Consider the following 22,549-nt stretch of genomic DNA (forward strand, 5'->3'; position numbering starts at 1 on the left):
AATCAGATGGGCTGGACACGTAAGGAGGTTTACAGACAACTGCTGGACTAGAGCCATTACTGATTGGATTCCATGGAACATCAAAAGATCACGTGGACGCCCACCTATAAGATGGTCAGACTTCTTCGTCAAGACCCTAAATGATTGGTTTGAGGCTCTGCATGTTCCTAGAACGAACAGATACCATTGGGCTATGCTAGCACGCAACCAGGATGAATGGAGACGTTACTGGCACCCGCTCGAATAAATCGATGAATAACGGGGATTAAGTGATTAAGTGATTAAGTGATTCTTAACCACCATTGAACCAAAGTGGTGTTTGGAATGAGAAACACCTTTGATATTGGGATGAAGATCACCAATAAAAGCGTGTATCTGGGGGGCATTATAAGCAATAAACTCAATCATAAAAGATATTATTCTCCAAAAAGCACTTCTACATTTCACTGGCATTGTAATTCAGTAGGGAAATCTTGGAAGAGAAGCAGGGTCACACACAGCCTCATAACTCTGTAGCAAACAGCTTATTGATGCCAGAAGGCCTTAGGGCTCTCACTGTGCCAAATCACCAAGTATTAGCCCACAACTTTTGCCCACAAACAATATTGCTCTCTTGCCCTTAAAAACCTGAATGTTATGGGGCTGGAGCGATAGCCCAGCAGGTAGGGTGTTTGCTTTGCACGCAGCCAACCCGGGTTTGAATCCCAGCATCCCATATGGTCCCCTGAGCATCGCCAGGAGTGATTCCTGAGTGCAGAGCCAGTAATAACCCCTGAGCATCATCAGGTATGACCAAAAAAGAAAAAAAAAATCCTGAATGTCTGGCATTCTCCTTACAAAAGAAAAACCTTCGGAGCATATGTTCCAAATTAGGAAGTTTTAGGAATGAAATGTAGCTGATTGGTAAAGTGCGTACTTTATGTGTGTGAGAGTTGTGTTTCTCCCGACATGTGGACACACAAAATCAGGTTAATAAGTTTTCATCCATATTAAAGATTTGCTGTAAAGTGATTTTCCTACACATTCAGCTCCTCTAGAATTTTTTCTTTCTTCCTTTTTTTTTTTCTTGAGGGACTTTTACATGAGCACTTGCAGACATACCACTCACTTAAACATTTTGTAAGGAAAACTGACTCTGACATTGATTGAACCGCCAAAGATAATACTATTTTTCAGGAAAGATTTTTTCATTGTCCAACAAGATTTTTGTTTCGGTTGCAATCATTTAGTTACTGAGAGAGGTAAAACTATGTCAGGTTTCAATCAGGCCATTATAAGTTTCATCATATCTTATAGATATATAAGCTTTATAATTTGTTAATCTCCTTGTGTTCATTGAAGCAGCTTTATAACAGCTTCTCTCACTTTTTCTAGGTCATCAAGTTTATAACTATGGTGGAATGGACCATAACTTAATAGAGACAACAATAATCACTACTAATTTTACTCTTGTCATTCTTTATCAGTTTTAATTTTGTTTCTAGGTCAATCACTCAACAAGCTGCTAACACATCGTTAGGAGTGTTCATACATTTTGGTGGCATGGTGAAAAAACACAAGGTTAAATCAAGCATGAGTAAAAATGACGTCATCAAGAGACAGGGCAAATATGAAAAATGAGACTGCTGCCAGCATAAAGCACTACAAGTTGACAATGGCGACATCATCAATAGGCAACAGGAATACAGGAGTAGCTTTCATATACGTCAGCCTGTCATTAACCAAACATTGTTATGCAGTGTAAGACTATACACTGAAAACTATGCAGTACTGAAAACAAGTAAGAAAATTCAAATACTGGGAAGAGAGTTTCTTTTAATATATTGTAATATACTCATTATTACATATAAAATATAATCATATATTGTAATATAATCATACATTGCTTACTAGGGAACATACATGCAGAAATATGTGATTAGGTATTCTCATTTTTGTGCTATAGGGTAGTACTATGATATTACCTAGATAGTATTGCTTACTGCCTGCACACAGACCATATCAAAAGCATCACAGTATATTAGCTCAGTCATTAACTGAAACATAATTAATGGCACGGAACTGATAAATGTGATAAGCACATTCATTGTATTCCCTATTAAAATCCCAGAGATGTTTTTCAGAAATAGAACAAAACACAACATTTTGTGGACCTAAGCCCAAATAGCAAATATATAAAATAAAGAATAAAGTGAAGGCCTCATGCTTCATGACTGCAAAATTTATTACAAACCAGAAGTGAAACCCTAGTGGAATACTGACATAAAGACAGATATATGGACCAATGGAATTGAACAGGGAGCTCAGAAATAAATCATCACATCATGGTCAGATAAACTTTCAACAAGAGCCCCAAGACTATTTAGTGGTGAAAACACACTTCCACAATAAAAGGTGCTAGAAAAATAGAGAAGCAGCATCAAATGAATGAAGCTAGACCCTTACCTTATGCCATATAAAAAAAATGATATAAATCAAAATGGCTAAAAGACAAAACATTAACATAAAACCAAAAACTACTTGAAGAAAACATGAAGGAAAATCTTTCTGATGCATCAAATGAAACACTATCTAGTTAATAGCATCGCACTACCCTGTAACACAAGAAAAAGAAATGGGAAGGCTGAAGATATGACTTAGTGGTAGAGTACATGGGGTATGTAGTATATGCTGGGTTTTATTCCTACACCTCACACAAAAAAATTAAGAACAAAGAAAATAAAAGAGCAGATATTTGCACTATATCAAAATGTTAAAATTCTCTACATAAAGGAAACAAGCAACACAGTGAAATTTTGAATTATCTAATTTACAGAATTGTGGAAAATATTTTCAAATCCAATATCTGTAGGAGGTTAGCATTTAGAATACTAATCAAAACTTTCTACTACTCAAGAACAAAAAAGACCAAAACAAACAAATCTTAAAAATGGTTGAAGGGGGTCAACAAGGCCAAGCACTGCTATAACTCCCAGCAAACTTCTGCTCCAGAATTCCCACCCCCACCCCTGCCTCACTGTGCAGGTCAGTAGGTGCACCAACTACTCCCTCCTCTCACTGTAGCCTTACAAGACTGCCAGCCCCACAATGCCAGCCCAACCCACCTGCTAACTCTTGACTGTACAACATACTTACTCCTCACGCAGTCCATCCCATTTGGTCAGCATAAATGAGAAAACCATGGAACAATTGGAACCTTGTTGTATTGTTGGTGAAGCATAAAGTGTCAGTCAGTGAAGGAAACAGTACGACAGTTCCTTTAAAAAACTTGGATAGAGTGACTATATTATCCAATAATTATGAAAATAGTCCTTACCAAAATGGAAATAACCTAACTATATATTCAGTATATTTATAGATCTGTTTTCAACCTATGTTCAAAACAGTATTATTCAAGATAGTAAAAAAATGGAAGCAACTACAGAATTCACCAAGTAATTTATTGAGCATATATAGGGGCTGGAGCAATAGTACAATGGGAAGGGCACTTGCTTTGCACATGGACGGCCCACCCGAGTTTGGTCCCCAGTACCCCAAAGGGTCCCTAGAACCTACCAGGAATGATCCCTAAGTATAGAACAGAAATAACCCCTGAGCATCATGAGGTTGGTCCCAAAACTAATGATAATGATAATAATAAGAAGAAAAGTAATAATGAGCATATATTGTTCACTTGATCACTTGACATCCCATTACTCATGGATTTGCTCATCTCCATTCGTCCTTATGGCATGCTAGTGTAGCCCAATGGCGTCTGCTCGCTCCAGGAACACGAAGAGACTCAAACTGATCGTTCAGGGTTTGATGAAGAAGTCTGACCATCTCCTAGGTGGGCAGCCACGCAATCTTTTGATGTTCCATGGAATCCAGATGGTAACAATTCTAGTCCAGTGGTCATCTCAAAATCGTATCACATGTCCAGCCCATCTGATTTTCCACACCTTGGCAAACAAGACAGAGTCCCTGATTCTCCATCGTTGATGGAAGTCGGAACTCCGGATTCTTTCTCTCACTTCAGTGAAGCGTGATACTCCAAACATAGTTCTTTGGATTCCTCTTTGGGAGGCCTGAATAGCGTTCTCATCCTGTTTTTGTAGTGCCCACATCTCTGAGGCATATGTTAATGCAGGAAGAACAGTGGAATTGAAGAGATGTGCCCAGAGCTGGAGGTTCTTCATCCTCTTAGCTATTTCTTTGACACTCTTAAAGGCATTCCAAGTCGCTCTCTTCCTTCTGCTCAACTCAGGTGCCAGGTCATTCGTCATGTTGACTTCTCGACCAAGGTAAATAGTAAGTATATTGTTATATACAGTGAAATAATTTTCAGTCTCAAAAAAATTTTTGTTAAGATGAAAGTATGGATATACCCCATATGGTCCCCCAAGAAAGGACAGAAGTGATTCCTGAGTACAAAGCCAGAATAATCCCAGAGCATCTGAGAGTGTGCCCTAAACCTCCTCCAAAATTCATGGTCACGGTCCTCCCATTGTTCATTGATTTGCTTGAGCCGGCCCAGTAACATCTCCATCATGAGACTTGTTGTTACTGTGTTTGGCATATCGAGTACATCACGGGTAGCTTGCCAGGCTCTGCCGTGTAGGCTAGATACTCTCGGTAGCTTGCAGGGCTCTCCGAGAGGGGCGGAGGAATCGAACTCGGGTCGGCCAAGTTGGCCGCTTGTAAGGCAAACGCCCTACCACTCTGGAGCGATAGCACAGCGGTAGGGCGTTTGCCTTGCACACAGTCTATATGGCCGACCCGAGTTCGATTCCTCCACCCCTCTCGGAAAGCCCGACAAGCTACCAAGAGTATTTTGGCCACACGTCAGAGCGTGGCAAGCCTCCAAAATTATTTCAAAAAAATTCATATGCTATTATCTCATTAATCTGCCTCATGATAGTTTAATTGTTAGAGACCCAAACATGATAGAGAATTTTTCTTCCTATTCATGATATGAACTAAAAAAGAAGATATAGAGACACTGAGTAGATCTTAATATCTAAAATACAATTCGCAGGCAGAGCTGATTTTTCTATGAGATGGTTCTCAAATTCATCAGCCAAATTTCATAGCTCAATCAAATCACCTATTGCAAAGATTCTATTTAGCCAGGTAGCTATTGAATCTACTACAAAATTCTGTATATCTCTAATTAAAACAAAATTTCAAGAGAAAGAATGTGACAGGTGAATGATAATTCTGGACATGGGCAATGAACCCACGATAGCAATAATTTTGTTTTAGCTTCACAAAAATTGTCAGGTGGCCCTGGAAGCCCTCCTGGCAGTTCTTATCCATCCAGTAGTCACCTCAGTGTAAGCTCTGAAGAGGCAGTGGTCCTCTATCCCTGTAGCACCAAGCATTACTTCAAGTAGTGCTCCTTGGCATTCAGGATCATGGAGTGCAGTGCTCAGAGACTTCTAGGCTACACCCAGAATAACTAGATGGACCATGTGGTGTTGAGGATAAATCAGGGTACTAACTCTGGAGAGGTTCTCACTTAAACTCACTGTTTCTCTTTAACTCTACTCTGGAGCTGCCACAGACCAACCACTTCCTGTCTGCACCCGCAATTCTGTGTATTGATCCCTACAGCAGGCGGATGCATCAAGCAGAGCTCTGCTGTTCTGGTACGCCTCCCTCCGGCACACCACTCACTGTGTCTCACTAAGCGCACAGAAATACACTGCAGAGTCCTCCACCTGGGTGGCTGAGATGACAAGTTTGATGGATTTGCTTGTCTTCTGGAAATCCAGTGAGTAGCGACCTTCTCTTGCATTTTCCTCATTATAGGAGACCTGACGAATAAGGAAAATCATTTCCCGATGGCTAGGCTGCTTGTACCAAAAGAGACCGTAGCTGAAGGAGTTGGTATCGTATGTGCAGTCCAGGGTCACAGTCTCTGTCTCTTGCACTAGTATGGAAGACGAAGTTTGATTTACATTCTGGGAAACACTGAATCCTGGAAGGGGGAAAAAAGATAAGAGGTGTGGGCCAAAGAGATTCCGTATTGCACTCTGCTACCCTGCAATCCAGGGTACCCACAGGACACTGCTGTATCCAGTCCTTTGGCCATGGAGGAAGCGCATTCCCACTGGGGCCATGCTCACCTAGCCACATGGAAGCCAGGAACACCTTCAGAGCACCGCAGAGCAACATGCCTCCGTTCTTCCACCAGCCGAAAATATCTTCAGTAACAGGGCTCTGCACTGTGAGGTGAGTCTGACTGGGTGAGGGGAAAAACTGCTGGGTCTGTGCTGCTGCTGCCCCCTAACAGGAAACAGGGGGTTCCTGGTACAGCAAGTTGGTGTGTGTCAGATCAAACTTCCCTTGCATTGAGAGGCTCCTCCAACCCACATTCCCCTCACATTCATTAACCACGTCCTCCTTTGCACATAATTATATCGGAGAGGCAGGGAGAAATTTATGTTTACATTAATGTGACATTCTCAATAAGATAAAAATATAAAAAAGAATGAATTATGTCTTTCCAGGAGGTAAGCCTGAGAGAGAAAATGATAATATGAGGATAACTTCCCAGAACAAGCACTGGGGTTTTGTACCATAATTGTGTGATGCTTACATGACCTACACACTATATGAGAATTTGAAAGTCACACGTATAGTTGCACAGAAATAGAATCAATTTCTACATGATTTTTGAGAGGTGAAATCATTGAGATGATAAGGCACTGAGATCTATTTTTATAACTGGGTACCAGTAAGTACATTATCTTGTTTTTCCAACTTGGAAAATCCTCAGCCTTGAAGGGTAAAATAACAAATAAAATGAAATCAGATCCTAAATCTCCCAGTCTTCAAATGTCCTCAACTATATAGGTGCTAAAGAGGGTAAATGAAGTTCTGATTAAGTCATGATCCTGAGATGGGGGAAAATTTCTGGATTATTTGTTCTAAATGCAATGACATGCATAATTTAAGTGGGACACAGTGAGAGATTTGCTAATGGAAGAAATGAAATTGAAGCAGGTAACAGGTAGCTAGGAAAGGGCCCCTCAGGACAATGAGTTCCTGGGAAGTAAAGTATCCAATAGCCCCAGGGCTGAAAAAAGCCATCTTGTGAGCACAGGAACTAAGACCTGATAAAACCTTTCTCTGGGCCAGCACAGACCCAGAAAAGACTGGATCCCTCTCAGAGAGAAGCTCCAGCAAAACAAAGGCCTGGAAAGGAATATCAAAGAAGACCATCAACTACTCCCAATTCTACCCCCTTGGCAATCAACTCTAGCAACAATCTCTTACCTAGGTAGAAAGACATACATGGGCAGGTTGGGAAAACACTATAATAGTCAACTTGAACAAAGGAAGTACTCATATGTGCTGCCTACGCCCATGTACTGTCTGTGCCCATGTGTTATGATGGGGTGTACTGGGGTTCCCATGTTCTCTCTCTCTCTCTCTCTCTCTCTCTCTCTCTCTCTCTCTCTCTCTCTCTCTCTCTCTTTCCCTCTCCCTCTCATGTATCTCTCTGTCTCTCCCTTTTCTCTGTCTCTCGGTGTCTCTGTCTCTCTTTCTTTCTCTCTCTCTCTCTCTCTCTTGCTCTCTCTCTCCCTCCCTCTCCTTCCCCCCTCCCCCGCTTTCCCCTTCATAAAAACTTAAAGAAAACCTTATACTTTACTGCTAGTCTGCTGAAATTCTTTTCTCTGAGGGGAAAATGAAAACCGAAAAGGCCCGGGGAAGGTCCAGGACCGACTTCCCTTTCCTGCAAGGAGCAAGGTTCACAGCTGATTCCTGGCAGTCCTAGATTTCTCCAGCTGTTCCCACAGGGCAGAGGTAGATCAAGAGGACGTAGCAGATCCCCTTCTACAGGCTGCCCCCTCTCTCCTCCCCACTCCACCTAAGTCACCCAGGGATCCCACAGACATCAAAGCAAGATCATGGAGACAGAGATTGGAATGACACCCACCCACTAAGAAATGCTGCCAGAGGAAAGGGGCAGGTTCTGTCCTGGAGCCTCTGGAAAGAGGCATCCCTGCTAACACCTCCATTTCATTCAGCACAAGAAAAACAATTTTCAACTCCTGACCTCCAGACCCAGGAAAGGCCTTTTATTGCTTTTATTCACCAAGATTATGGCAAATTATCCAGAGAGTAGAAAAAAAATCAGGCCTGGGGGAAGTTTAAACTTAAATTATCTGTATCTGAATCAATCTAGATTCTCACCCTAGAGATTTTCTTTTCCTTGCATACAATAAATTCTCCCCAAGTGTGGTAAGGCACTTCAAAGCCATGGTATCAGAACCTTCTCTCTCCTAATTTGAATTAAAGACGAAACCAGTAAACTGAGTGTAGGTTCCCTCTCCTTCTGTGAGGATTCTCTAAGAAACAGTCTAACTAAGAATCATCAGGGCTGGAGCAATAGCACAGCATTCGCCTTGCATGCGGCCGACCCAGGTTCTATATCCAGCATCCCATATGGTCCCCTGAGCACCACCAAGAGTGATTCCTAAGTGCAGAGCCAGGTGTAACTCCTGAGTATCTCTGGGTGTGTCCCAAAAAACAAAACAAAAAAAAGGAATCATCATGTTTTCTGTCACAGGTGCTAGTTGTTACCCTGAGAGAAATATAAAGCCAATTGTGTTTGAGGACTGTAATACTGATTTTCTTATTCAAATGTGTTCATTTCAATTTAAGTTTCCCTGTAAGCTTAAATTTACTGGCAAATAATTGTCAGCCAAGACTCAGCCAAGATGTATCAGCTCAGCATAGCAGCTGCCAATTTATGCATAGTAAGAATATGAGGGAATGTTAAAAGAATCTGAAGAGCAGCTAATTCGTGTCGCATGGGAAAATGGTTTAGGAATTAATCTTAATAAAAAATATAATTTCCATTCATTTTCTTGAGTTCAGTAAAATGAACAGCAAATACGAATAAAATTTTCACATATACAAATGACAATGATTTCATATTATAAATATAACAATAAAAATAAAGTGGGGATAAATTCTAAAGTAATAAAGATTTATGGGTCATGTTCTTGCTAAATTTTTTGAATAATTAAATGTCAAACTTTCAGATGTTTCTTATTCACAAAAAATTTAAAATTTAATCACAAGGCTTACATTAAAACTTTGTTCTCTGTATTCATAATTAAAAGACTAAATTCTCAAAAAAAATAACTTTTCTAAATTTTAAAAGTAAATATAAAACAGTATTAATACAGTATAGAGAATTAAAAGCATATTTGTGAACTGAATCTGAATTTCATGTTCTACAATACATAGTTTCACTTAGTAAGTTCCCTCAGATACACAAGAAATATAAACATGACTAGGATCTAGTGGAAAATGCTGGTGAAACTATTGTAACAAGAAAGTGGCCCAGAGCATACAAGAAGAGCTGTCAAATTTTTACCAGAGAAGAAGGACTGTAGCACTGTCCTCCTGTTGTTCATTGATTTGCTCAAGTAGGTACCAGTAATGTCTCCATTGTGAGACTTGTTACTGTTTTTGGCATATCAAATACGCCACGGGGAGCTTGCCAGGTTCTGCCGTGCAGGCAGGATACTCTTGGTAGCTTGCCGGGCTCTCCGAGAGGGATGGAGGAATCAAATCCGGTCAGCCACATGCAAGGCAAACACCCTACCCGCTGTGTTATTGCTCCAGCCACCAGAGATCTATAAATATATAAAATTTTATCACAAATAAATAACAGCAAAAGTTACTTTTTATGTTGACAAGTACTTACAAACCCATTACAAATCTGGAGAAGAAATCAAATAAATTTAGATTACTCAATTCAAGATAGAATATTAGCTAGGAAAAAAATTAAATTCTAATTGTACAGTAATTTGCAATGACAGTAAAACTAAATATAAGCAATAAATTATCTGAGTTTATTATGCATTTAACATATTTATATTTTATATTTGGCATGCTATCAGTTTATCACCTATTTGCTTGAGCGGGCGCCAGTAATGTCTCCATTTGTCCCTGCCGCGTGCTAGGGTAGCCCAATGGCGTCTTTTCATTCTAGGAACACGAAGAGCCTCAAACCGATCTTTCAGGATCTTGATGAAGAAGTCTGACCATCAGGTAGGTGCCGCCACGTGGTCTTTTGATGTCCCGTGGAATCCAGTCGGTTAACGGCTCTAGTCCAGCGGTCATCTTCAAATCTCATTACATGTCCAGTCCATCTGATTTTTGACGCATTGGCAAACGAGACAGCGTTTTGTTCATGTTTATGTTATGTTCTACTAAATAGCATGCATTACTGAAGACAAAAGATAAAAACTCATTCATAGCACAGTGGTAGGGCGTTCACCTTACAAGCGGCCAACATGGTCGACCCGAGTTCGATTCCTCTGCCCCTCTCGGAGAGCCCGGCAAGCTACCCAGAGTATTCGATATGCCAGACACAGTAACAACAAAGTCTCCAATGGAGACGTTACTGGGCCCGCTCGAGCACATCGACGATCAACGGGAGGGCCTTTACCTTACCTTACCTTTCCTTATAAAGAAATTAGACCTTGTTACAAAGGATTAGTTAATTAGCAGAGACTAAAAAAATGTAGAATTATCTTTAAGTACTTTATTTTAAAATAAAACATAACAAAATTTCTTCAAGGATTCATTCAGCAACATTTACTTAACAAAATTTTTAACTCTTTCACATCTGCATGAATCTGACTTCTTTTATAATTTACTGTCTCATACATTAGCTTCCATTGCAGACAAACCTAACAGAACCAAAGAAAAGGGGGCTGCCCCCAAAACTTGAGTTTCAGCACAGGTTGCAGGTGCCTGGGAAGCAATGTGTGCTTGCTGCACAGAAGTACACAGCTGAGTCTTCGGGCTGCGTGTCTGCGATGTGCAGGGCAAGATGTTTCTCATTCTTGTTCAGAAAAATCGTGTATCTTTTGTCTTGTTCTTTTGGCTTTGTTGAAAGAATGTATATTATCAGCTGCAGACTTTTCCCAGGTTCTTTCTTATACCAGGGAAAGTAGCTTGAGGTACTGTCCGAATAGTTACAGTTGACAACAGCCTTGCTTCCCTGCTGGACACTCAGGGTGGAAGGACTCTGCTCCACCTGCTCGCCTCTACTGACACCTAAAGAGAAAGAAAACGTGACACTAGGAAAATAGGTCGCTATATACCAGAATTATAGGACTAGAGAAAACCTCGATCAAGTCTTCTTTGGCTGCTAAAGTTTATCTTCTCACTCATTCTCCCAATCTCTCAACTCACAGCCCATCCGCAGCCACAAGAACACGAATCCAGCTCCAATAGATGGCTTCATTGTCCCTCCCTTTAGAGACCAAACGGGGTCTGCAATGCCCAGCACACCAAGTTGCTTCCAGTGTCAAGTTAGTCCTTTTCCTAACAGCCAGTGTTTTCTAGCTTGAGCTATTCAACCAATGAGACAGTGCTTCTGCCACAGCCTTTTTTAAGCCATTGTCCTGCAGCAGCAGGGTGCACTGCCATCTTGTGGTAACATCTACAACTACTGAACTTGCAGCTCCCGTGTGTTTTGTAGCGCCTTTGAAAAGGGACTCAGACACAAAAAGAAAGCAAAGGTTGCATAAATTAGGACTGGGTTCAAAATCTAAATGGAGAGACCAGGAGTTAAATATCTGCGCACTACTAGGTCATAGTGAGTAAGTAGGAAATAGGTAAATACCCTTGGTGTTTAACGGCAGATATGGTTTACAAATAAACGATAACTCAAAAAAACGTCATGTTCATTCACTTAAACTAAAAAAATATATTCCTTCCTTTTGGTCAAATTAGCCTTTTAGCCTCGTGTTTTATGAAGAATGTATTTTTCTAAATGGAAATATAACCGAACATGAGTATGGTGTTTAAAAACACTCAATATTTCAAAGGTCTTTTATCTCCAATCCTCTTTTTTAGAAGAAAAGAGGTCTTGCCCAATACATAGCATTGCTCTTTTCTAGAACCTAGATCCAATAATAAAAAATGTGGACTCTTTATTCAATAAAGACTACTGTGATAAAAGGAAAAGATCAAATCTCAATGATAAGGAAGCAAAGGGATAGCTTCGTTATTTTTATATTTCAACTATAGAAAATAGCTTGACCAATAGATTTGGATGATTTGCCACGAGAAATTTGGTATGATTAAATCTATTCCAAGGTATGTGTATAAATAAATAAATGATTCTAAAGAATTGACCTTGAGATATGATCTCTGGGGCACCAGGACTGTTGCATTTCCATAAGTAAGAACTCCTTTCCTGTGATTTGTACTTTCTGCTTTTCTAGAAATAAGGGAAATAAATAAAATTCTTTATTCACAATTTTACAACATCAATACTTAAGGAAAACTATTAATAAAGAATGACAAATCAAAATGTCAATTTTTGTGTAAAAATGTGTTTATATAAAACTTCTTTATTTTAATGACCTTTGTTAAATTTATCATCCATCCTCAATATTATTCTATAGAGAAACCCTTCAATGGACAGATTTCTCTCTCATTAGAGACATATACTTTAGGTCAATATTTTGCCTTTTTTATCACTGTACCCAGCATTGAATGCTATCATCTGAAAATGCTTTGAGAGATATGCCTTAAAGATGCCTTATACCCAACCCCGGCTGTTTCATCTGGGGCCACCCAGAGCAGAGCAGCTGAGTTCCCCTCCCTGCCCCAATGGAGTTAGCCCCAGCAGCCCAAAGATCACTCCTAGTGGTGCTCAAAAGATCATATGTGGTACCTTACCTGCTGTACTATTTCTCCAGCCAAGTAGTTTTTATAACTATATCACTGTCACTGTCCTCCCGTTGTTCATCGATTTGCTGGAGCGGGCCCAGTATTGTCTCCATTTTCTTGAGACTTATTCCTGTGTTTGGTATATTGAATACATCGTGGGTAGCTTGCCAGGCTTTGCCGTGCAGTTGAGATACTCTCGGTAGCTTGCCGGGCTCTCCAAGAGGGGCGGGGGGATCAAACCCAGCTCAGCTGGGCTGTCTGCGAGCAAGGCAAACACTCTACCGCTGTGGTATCGCTCCAGCCCTTTTATAATTATAACATATCAAATTTTTCTTAAGATGAAAACCTCAATACTGATAACCAAATTCATGTGCAAAGAGGCAAAACAGAAGAAAATGCCCCCAAATAAAAGGCAATGGAAATGTTTAATGTTTTAATGTTTAAAAAAGTGAAGAAAATATGAAATATTTAGTAGAATATTTAGAGAAATAATTTTCTAATCAAGCTGAGAACTTCTGTATTCTGAGAAGGGATATCTGAGCACAGACTCAGGATGCCTAGAGAGTACCAAGCAAAATAAATTCACCACCAAGACACATTGCTCATTAAGAGGCAAAAACCAAAGAAAGAGATTAGTTAAAATGGCGAGAGAGAAACAAAACATTGAGTCACAGAGAAACAAAAGAAAATTCACAACAGATATCTCACCTAAAACTCTACAGGCAAGGAATTGAATGATATATTCGAAGTACTAGAGAGAAAAAAAATCCTTCAGCCTAGAGTTCTTTATCCTAGGACTAAGTCATTTAGATTTGAGGAAGGGATAAAACATTCCCAGATGGGGCCAAGGAGGTAGTACAGGGTTTAAGGCACTTGCCTGGCACATGGTCGACATCACATATGGTCCCCTGAGCACTTCTAGGACTACAGAGTCAGGAGCAATCCCTGAGCATAGCCAGGTGTGGCCCCAAAGCAAACAAACCAAAAAAGTAGAAGGAAATACAAAACATTGTCAGAAAACACGGAAGACATTTGCTGCATTTAAGCCAACTCGGAGGAATATTGAAAGCCTCCTATAAAATAATGTCCTTCCTGACAAAAAGATTACTCAAAGGACTAATGTTTTGCATGCAGGAGACCTGAGTTCAATCTCCCACACTGCGTGAATCTCCAAGTACCTTTGGAACAGAACCCAGAGCATTATACCGGGAGTTGCCCCTTAGTTTTTAGTCCCATCAAGACTGAAAAATTGTAACAAACTATTGCCTTCCTTACTGATCTCTGTATTCACTTTCACCTTCTAAATTCTGATATTTGATAAAGTAGCAGTTTATATCAAATGATGACTCCCATTTGGTTTTATGGTGATAGAACCTGGACGCAGACATAACCTATTTCACCACCTGGATGAAATCAATAAAGGTAAAGGTAAAGGCCCTCCCGTTGATCGTCGATTTGCTCGAGCGGGCCCAGTAACATCTCCATTGGAGACTTTGTTGTTACTGTGTTTGGCATATCGAATACTCTCAGTAGCTTGCCGGGCTCTCCGAGAGGGGCGGAGAAATCAATATTCTATGATAAATATTTCTGTCTCACGTGAACTAGAAGAAATATTTTCTACATGCACAAATATGTATACTGTGTATCTCGCCCGCATGGCAAAGCCTGGCAAGCTATCCTTGACGAATTTGATATGCCAAACACAGTAACAACAGGTTTCGCAATGAAGACATTACTGGGCCCGCCCAAGCAAATCAATGAACAATGGGAGGACAGTCCTACGGTGCTACAGTGCTACTTGATTCACTCTGACGTACACAGCTACTAAGTTGTTCATGACTGAGTTTCAGTCATACCAAGTTCCAACATCTATCCCATGATGTTCATTTCTTTCTATATGATATTTCAGCTGTCATGCTGGTTTCATGAATTGCTTTTCTTTTTGTTAGTACTTATGCCAAAAGTTAAGTTGAATATATTCAAGGGAAGTTTTTTAATATTGTGAAAATATATTGTTGAGCTTTACCAATTAAAAAAAAGCAAATCTGCTGCTAAGAAAAATTATATGCAATGAAATTAAGGGATGATATGCTTTAAAATTTTCTGTGTTGGGGGCTGGAGCGATAGCACAGTGGGTAGGATGTTGGTCTTGCACGTGGCCGACCTGGGTTCAATTCCCAGCATCTTATATATGGTCCCCCGATCACCACCAGGAGTAATTCCTGAGTGCATGAGCCAGGAGTTAATTCTGAGCAACGCTGGGTGTGACCCCCCCCCCAAAAATTCTGTGTATATGTACAACAATCTAGTGCACAATATTAAATTATAGAAGTGGTGAAACGCTTGGACAAAGATGAAGCAGAAATAAAAGTGATTATAAACTGTCTGTTCCCATGCAGTTAGAAAAGTCACTCTTCCAGGTTTTTACTAGGAACACCATTTTTGAAATTTTGATCTGATGTCAAATATTTTTAGTTTTCTCTCAGCAGTGAAGAAACCCAGTGGGCACCACGACATCGGAGAATCCTCTGGGCCCCAAACTGAGCCCATATCACTGGGGTGCCCCAGATGGAGCAGGTGCAGTCTCCCAGCCTTCTCCAGATGGAATCCCGGCGACCATAAGCTTCTACAAGCATGGCTCCAGTATGTGGGCACCAGGAGTATTCCTCCGATCTAATGCGGCCATGCGACCTTTCCTGATATGCAAAGTGAGCAATGGAAAATAGATGATCTAGCATCTATCTCAAGAAGGCAGGCTTGAATGGTGGTGGGAATATCCAAGCAAAATATAATGCCCAAAACTATAGTGAGAGTATCGGAACAATTGTCTGCTGTAGAGGCAGGGTAAGGACTGAGATGGAAATGGAGGAGATAATGGGGATATTGTTGGTGGAAAGTTTGCACTGGTGGAGGGATGGGTGATTGATTGTTGGATAGCTGAATATCAAACATGAAAGCTTTGTAACTCTATCACTGTGACTCATGCTTCTGGACTGTGAAATAAGCTAAGGCCCTGTGCCGCCTCCGGGGAGGGGGTGTGGGGAAGTGCATTGTCCCTTCTTTCTTCCCCTCGATGGCATGATGGCATGGTGACCTCCATCTTTCAGAGCCTATTGGACCGAGAGGTATGAGCCTGCAGTGATGAGACACGTGGGATCTCACAGGATGGGGGCTGGAACTGACAAGACCCCGAGTTGCCACCCACAAACGGCTCCTCCGGCTCCTGAATGGCCATGATCCAAGAGGCACACAAACCAATCCCAGAACCTAGTGGCTTAATTACTAAAATATCAAAAATCCAAAATTGCGCAGTCGCTATTGGGCCGCGTGACATCAGATGCTCGTCATTATTAGAAATAGAAAACAAATTATCTAATGATGTCTTCTCAGCAGATCTGAATATTGGGGAGAAATTCCAAATAATAATGGTAGGTCTTCTGTCAAAAGATTGAATATATCAAAGTAGAGAGAGAGTAAAGTAGAAAACATTTGCCACACTGTCAGGGGGAGGGGTGGGAGGTGGGTATATTGGGGTTCTTGGTGGTGGAAAATGTGCACTGGTGAGGGATGGGTGTTTGATCACTGTATGACCAAGACTTAAACTTGAAAGTTTTGTAACTGTTCTCATGGTGATTCAATAAAATAAATAAATAAAATATTTTGTTTTCTTTGAAACTGCCTATAAGGTTCTGAATTAACAATCTTGTCCTCCATCCTACTGTGAAATTTTCCTTTTCACCTTGGTAATTTAAATATTTCTTATCTTAGAAAAAGTTCAAAAAGGGAAAAGACAATGGGACAATGGTGGATGGTTTTCCATTACCAACTCTGGTGGAGGGGGTGGAAGGCAGCATTCCAAGTATAAATAATAGCGTGGGAATTGTTACAAATCATATTATCTCAAATAAAATTGGGGGATTTGTAATGCAAAAATTCACATTTTAAGACAGAAACGATGTACTTATTCTTTTTATCAGTATCATATGCCGGTTTCCAAAAAGAATTCAGCACAATCAAACATATCCACATGATAACCAAGCCTATTGAGGTTTCTCGGGAGTTCAAGATGCTGCTCTGTCTAACGTTCATTGATTTAAAGGAGGCCTTTGATTCTGCTGAGACTGAAGCAGTCATCGAAGCCCTAGCCAAACAGGGCGTTCAAACTTAATACATCAGGATCCTCCAAGAACTATATTGTGGATTCACTACCAGGATCTCACCATTCTACAGGTAGATGATCATTGACATCAAGAGAGGGGTTCGGCAGGGTGATACCATTTCACCGAAACTCTTCAGTGCCACCCTTGAGAACATCATGTGACTACTGGAATGGGAAGGAATGGGAGTGAAGATAGACGGTTGGCAACTACACCACCTCTGCTTCACTGATGACATCGTTCTATAACACCAAACATCAGCCAAGCGACACAAATGCTGGCCGACTTCAACTGTGAGTGTGGAAAGGTTGCACTACAGCTGAATCTCACGAAGACAATGTTTATGAGAAATGGACTCCTTCCTGACGTTCCATTCACTCTCAACAGGACAAATATCTTCGAATGCAACAGTTGTGTGTACCTAGGTCAAGAAGTCAACATGACGAATGACCTGGCACCTGAGTTGCGCAGGAAGAAGAGAGCGGCTTGGAATGCCTTCAATAGTGTCGAAGAAATAGCTAAGAGGACAAAGAAACTCCAGCTCTGGGCACATCTCTTTGATTCCACTGTTCTTCCTGCATTAACATACCCCTCAGAGACCTGGGCCCTACGAAAACAGGATGAGAAAGCTATTCAGGTCTCCCAAAGAGGAATCAAAATAGCTATGCTTGGAATATCACACTTCACGCCAATGACAGAAAGAATCCATAGTTTTGACCTCTGTCTATAATCAAGAATCAGGGACGCTTTCTCGTTTGCCAAGGCATCAAAAATCAGAGGGGCTGGACATGTAATGAGATTTGGAGATGACCGCTGAACTAGAGCGATTACTGACTGGATTTCATGGGACGTCAAAAGATCACATCGCCAACCTATGAGATGGTCAGATTTCTTCATCAAGACCCTGAATGATCGGTTTGAGGCTGTTCTTGTTCCTATAATGAGCAGACACCATTGGTCTACACTCGCATGTGACAGGAACAAATGGAGATGTTACTGGCGCCCACTCAAGCAAATCGATGAGTAATGGGATGTCAAGTGATCAAGTGATGTGCTGGCTTATAATGATGTTTACATAAATTTATATAATACTGCAATACAATGTTATTTCAATTCACTGCATCATTTTCATCCTGTTTTTCATCAATTTCCTTGAGCAAGCACAAGTAACATCTCCTTCATCCTAGCCCTGAGATTTTAGAAAGTGCCACATTGAGGCTCTTTCAGGGTCAGGTGAATGAGACTCATCATTGTTACTGAGTTTTGGCATATCGAGTATGCCATGGGAGTTTGTCAGACTCTGCTGTGCAGGCAGGAAACTCTCGGTAGCCTGCCAGGCTCTCCAAGAGTAAGAACTAGATAATGAGAGGTTGTGTGGCCTCAAATGCAGCCATGCGCTTCTGGAAGCTGGGTTTTATAGTGTCTGTGTCTTGGCCATTGATGGGATAGCACGGCACGGGGGGCAGTTGGTGGGTGTAATGCCTACCTACTGGAAGATGGGGATCTGGGTGGAGGGGGCCCAGTCCCGATCTGAGCAGGCGTGGATCCACTTGCTTTGGTTCCTCTGCCATTTCCTTCTTGCGTGAGGCTTGTCCGAACGTGTGGAGAGTGCTCTTAAACATAGCTGTGGCTGGTTCCAGAGGTCTTCAGCTACTGGGGCTCTACTTGGGGCGGGGAGGGAAACTCAACCCGCCACCTCCAAGGGGCTTCGGTGAGGACAGCCAGGCACAGGGGCAGGAGACTCTGCACTGTTCTCTTCCTGGAGCTGGGTTTTGTAGTTCCTGGATCTTGGCCGTTGATGGGATAGCATGGCACCAGGGGCAATTGGTGGGTGTAATTTCAATTAAAGTTTACTAAAACAATAAAATGACAAAATTGTAGAAACTGGAGTTAATGAATGACTGCACTCAAATACAAAGCAAAAAAATAAATCTTTTCTTAAACAACTAGATTGTCCTAGATTTTAACTCTCTCCTTCTAAGTAAGTTTACACATTCAAAATTCCCAGACAGGGATGACTATAAACATTTGTGAGAATCAATGAAATCGAAAATTTGTGTCCATGATTCAAAACCCAGGAAAAAATGTGTCATTCAATAAGGTAAAGGTAAAGGTAAAGGCCCTCCCGTTGTTTGTCGATTTGCTCGAGTGGCCCAGTAACGTCTCCATTGGAGACTTTGTTGTTACTGTGTTTGGCATATCGAATACGTCACAGGGAGCTTGCCAGGCTCTGCTCTGTGGGCGAGATACTCTCGGTAGCTTGCCGGGCTCTCCGAGAGGGGCAGAGGAATCAAACTCGGGTCGGCCATGTTGGCTGCATGCAAGGCAAACGCCCTACTGCTGTGCTATCGCTCCAGCCCCGTGTCATTCAATAATAAAACATAAAGCTCTTTAAAAAATATTTTCTTCATATCTTCATAAACATAACACTTGGTGATACGTATTCAACAATCACTATCACTGTATCACTGTCATCCTGTTGTTCATCGATTTCCTCGAGTAGGTACCAGTAACGTCTCCATTCGTCCTAGCCCTGAGATTTTAGCAGGTGCCACGTTGGAGGCTCCTTCTGGGTCAGGTGAATGAGACCCATCATTGTTACTGGGTTTTGTCATATTGAATATGCCACGGGGAGCTTGTCAGGCTCTACTGTGCGGGCAGGATACACTCAGTAGCCTGTCGGGTTCTCCAAGAGTGAGAACTAGACAAGAGCTCACGCCAGGGGCAGTTGGTGGGTGTAACGCATAGCTACTGGAAGATGGGGGATCTGGATGGAGGAGGCCCAGTCCCAATGTGAGCAAGCTTGAAGATCTCAACCCCGGGTCCCGCGCACCTGGGTTCTTTGGCCGGTTCTTTCATGCGTGAGGCTCAACAATAAACACTTTAATTATATAATAAAATTTGAAACATCATAAATTCATGTGAAATAATAGCTAATGTTTGTTACTGATATTCCTGGATGCTATTTAACTTTTGTTTCTCAAATAAAATAGCTTACTGAAATTTATACTTTTATAACTTTATTTAATATAATAAAAATGTCAGGTACTATACATAAGCACAAGATCCAAATCAATTTTGAAGGTTTGTTTCTGTGTTGTTGTTTTACTTTATGTTTTTTGGTTTGTGGGTCATACCTGGCAGTGCTCAGGGCTTATTGGTGGTTCTGTGACCCAGGAGCACTCCTAACAGTGCTCAAGGAACAATATGTGTATCAGGATTCAAATCACAGCTAGTCAATGCAGGGCAAGAGCCTTATCTCCTGTATATCTCTCCTTCCCAATTCTGTATTTTTTCATTTTTAAATTCAAATTTATGTTTTAACTGATAAAATTTCTTTAGATAATTCTACATGCTGCTGAATTAGCATAAAACTGATAAATAAGACTTATAAATTTTGGTTAACCTAGTGAGAGATGATGTCTCTAGTAAGACAATGTTTCTATGTTTCAGCTATTTAACCGGTTCATATGAATCTGCATTGAATTTTAAATGCATGTATATGCACTAACATTCTAATGTTTTCATAACATTTGCTGGGACTTGTGTTTAAAGAACTAAATGTGACACTTTGCTTCTATGTAATTCGGAATGCTTGTTGATGCACACTGTGTTTGTTTTTTTTTTTTTTTGTCTTTTTGGGTCACACCTGGAGATGCACAAGGGTTACTCCTGGCTCTACACTCAGGAATTAACCCTGGCGTGCTCAGGGGACCATATGGGATGCTGGGAATCGAACCTGGGTTGGCCTCATGCAAGGCAAATGCCCTATCCACTGTGCTATTGCTCCAACCCCCACACTGGTTTTAGTTACAAGGGAAAATAATTTTCAATTGCCTTTTGTATTAATAAATGGTTCATTGAAACATTTCTTTTTTGTTTTGATCTTGGATATTCTTCATTCTTCTTTGATGTTAGGCATGGAGTTTTGCAATATTGTTAATGATATAGTTTCATACGTGCAATATTCCAACACTGCAACTTCCATCAGAGACCTCCTCTTCAAATATTCATAACTTCTCATGAAAATGGTGTATCTTCTCATTGAAGCTAGTATCTTTATTTTAAATTTCTGCTTCCAGTAATTAGACTTATTGAGAATCCTAATAACACCTCAATACACTTTATTGTGAAACACACACACACACCTATAGATACTTTTATTTATTTATTTTTAAAAATTTATTTATTGAATCACCGTGAGAAAAGTTACAAACCTTTCAGGTTTAAGGCTCGGTCATGCAATGATCAAACATCCATCTCTTCACCAGTGCACATTTTCCACCACCAATAATCCTATTATACCCCCCACCCCACCCCTCATGATGCCTGTGAGGCAGATGATTTCCATTTAACTCTCTCTCTACTTTGACTACATTCATTACTTCGACAAAAGATGCACCCATTATTATTTGGAATTTCCCCCTAACAATCAGACCTGCTGAAGAGGCGTCATGAAATAATTTGTTTTCTATTGCTTATAATTTGTTTTCTATTGCTGGTTATGCTGGTTATGATGTTAGATTTTAGATTTTAGATTTCTGATATTTTACTAATTAAGTCTGGAGGGATTTCTGCCAAAAGTTGCATAGTTCCGAGATTGGTTCGTGTGCCTCTGGGTCCATGGCCGTGCCAGAGAGCCACTCGCTCGTGGGGGGCAACTTGTGGTCTTGGCAGGGCAAGAAGAATGTGCAAATTCCGCCCCCCATGTCATGAAGCCACAGTTGCCCCATCACCGCCAGCTCATACCTGGCTGTCCAATAAGCTCAGAGGCAGTGGCCACCTTGCCGTAGGGGTGGGGGTGGGGGAAGGTGGAAGAGACAGACACCCTTTACCTCCGGGAGAGGGGGCACGGTGCTGTAGCTTAATGCATAGTCCATTCACATTTCTGCCCATAGCTGCTGGGTTCCAAATTAGGTCCGTGTGCCTGTGGGGCCATGTTCGTGCAGGAGAGCTGCTTTGGGGGGACAACTCGTGGTTATATGTACTTTCAATGTGTAATAATTTATCAATAAAGTTTACTGTCACCTAGTTAAGGCCCTGAAGAGTCCCAAGTTACCCCAACTTCCTGTGCAGAAGCTACTGTGAGGATTCTGCCCCGTGAAGGGTGAGGCTGCCGGCTCAGTTGCAGTTTGGGCTCAGGCTGCAGCTCACCTGGGAGCACTGTGCTCCACTGCACAGAAGTAGGTGGCTGAGTCCTGCAGCTGGGAGGCCGCGATGTTCAGGGTACTGAACCGCTCCTGAAAATTCATTGTGGCTCTTAACCTTCCACTCTCCTTCGCCTCTGAAGCGATGTAAAGGAGTCTGATGAGGCCTCCCCCGGGATTCTGTCGGAACCACTGCACATTATTCACTGCTGTAGAAAAGTTACATCTCAGAGTAGAGCTGGTTCCCTCCTGGAGAATCAGGGAGGGGGGAGTCTGCTCCACCTTCATCCCTCTCACCGCTGTTTAGAAAGAGAAAAACGCATATGAAGTCACTGGGGTGACCTTGATGCAGCTTCTGAACCTCGAAAATATCCCAGAAATGCCCATGAGGATATGGGACCCTGCGTGTCCCATAGAGCTCCCTGCGTGTCCCCCCTCTCCTCTTCTTCACTCTTGGCAGTGAACACTCCTCCAGCTCCATCTGGGACGCCCCAACTCACAGCAAACCTGGATCCACAGGAGTCCCAGCAGAGTTCGCCAGCGTGTCAT

The 22,549-nt window shown here is 41.4% G+C and overlaps 3 gene segments (V, D, J or C); all 3 read right to left on the reverse strand.

The window, feature by feature from the left end:
* Positions 1–1,641: 1,641 nt before the first annotated feature.
* Positions 1,642–6,159, reverse strand: LOC130041660 (T cell receptor alpha variable 14/delta variable 4-like). The segment is given in 3 exon segments: positions 1,642–1,711; positions 5,659–5,962; positions 6,111–6,159. Coding segments are annotated over 3 exon segments (423 nt in total).
* A 4,585-nt stretch (positions 6,160–10,744) lies between these two features.
* On the reverse strand, positions 10,745–11,260 carry LOC130041661 (T cell receptor alpha variable 13-1-like). The segment is given in 2 exon segments: positions 10,745–11,070; positions 11,209–11,260. Coding segments are annotated over 2 exon segments (378 nt in total).
* Positions 11,261–22,003: 10,743 nt separating this feature from the next.
* LOC130042028 (T cell receptor alpha variable 22-like) lies at positions 22,004–22,549 on the reverse strand. The segment is given in 2 exon segments: positions 22,004–22,299; positions 22,501–22,549. Coding segments are annotated over 2 exon segments (345 nt in total).

Source organism: Sorex fumeus, unplaced genomic scaffold (genome assembly GCF_029834395.1).
Source record: "Sorex fumeus unplaced genomic scaffold, SorFum_2.1 ptg000098l, whole genome shotgun sequence".
Taxonomy (NCBI): Eukaryota; Metazoa; Chordata; class Mammalia; order Eulipotyphla; family Soricidae; genus Sorex; species Sorex fumeus.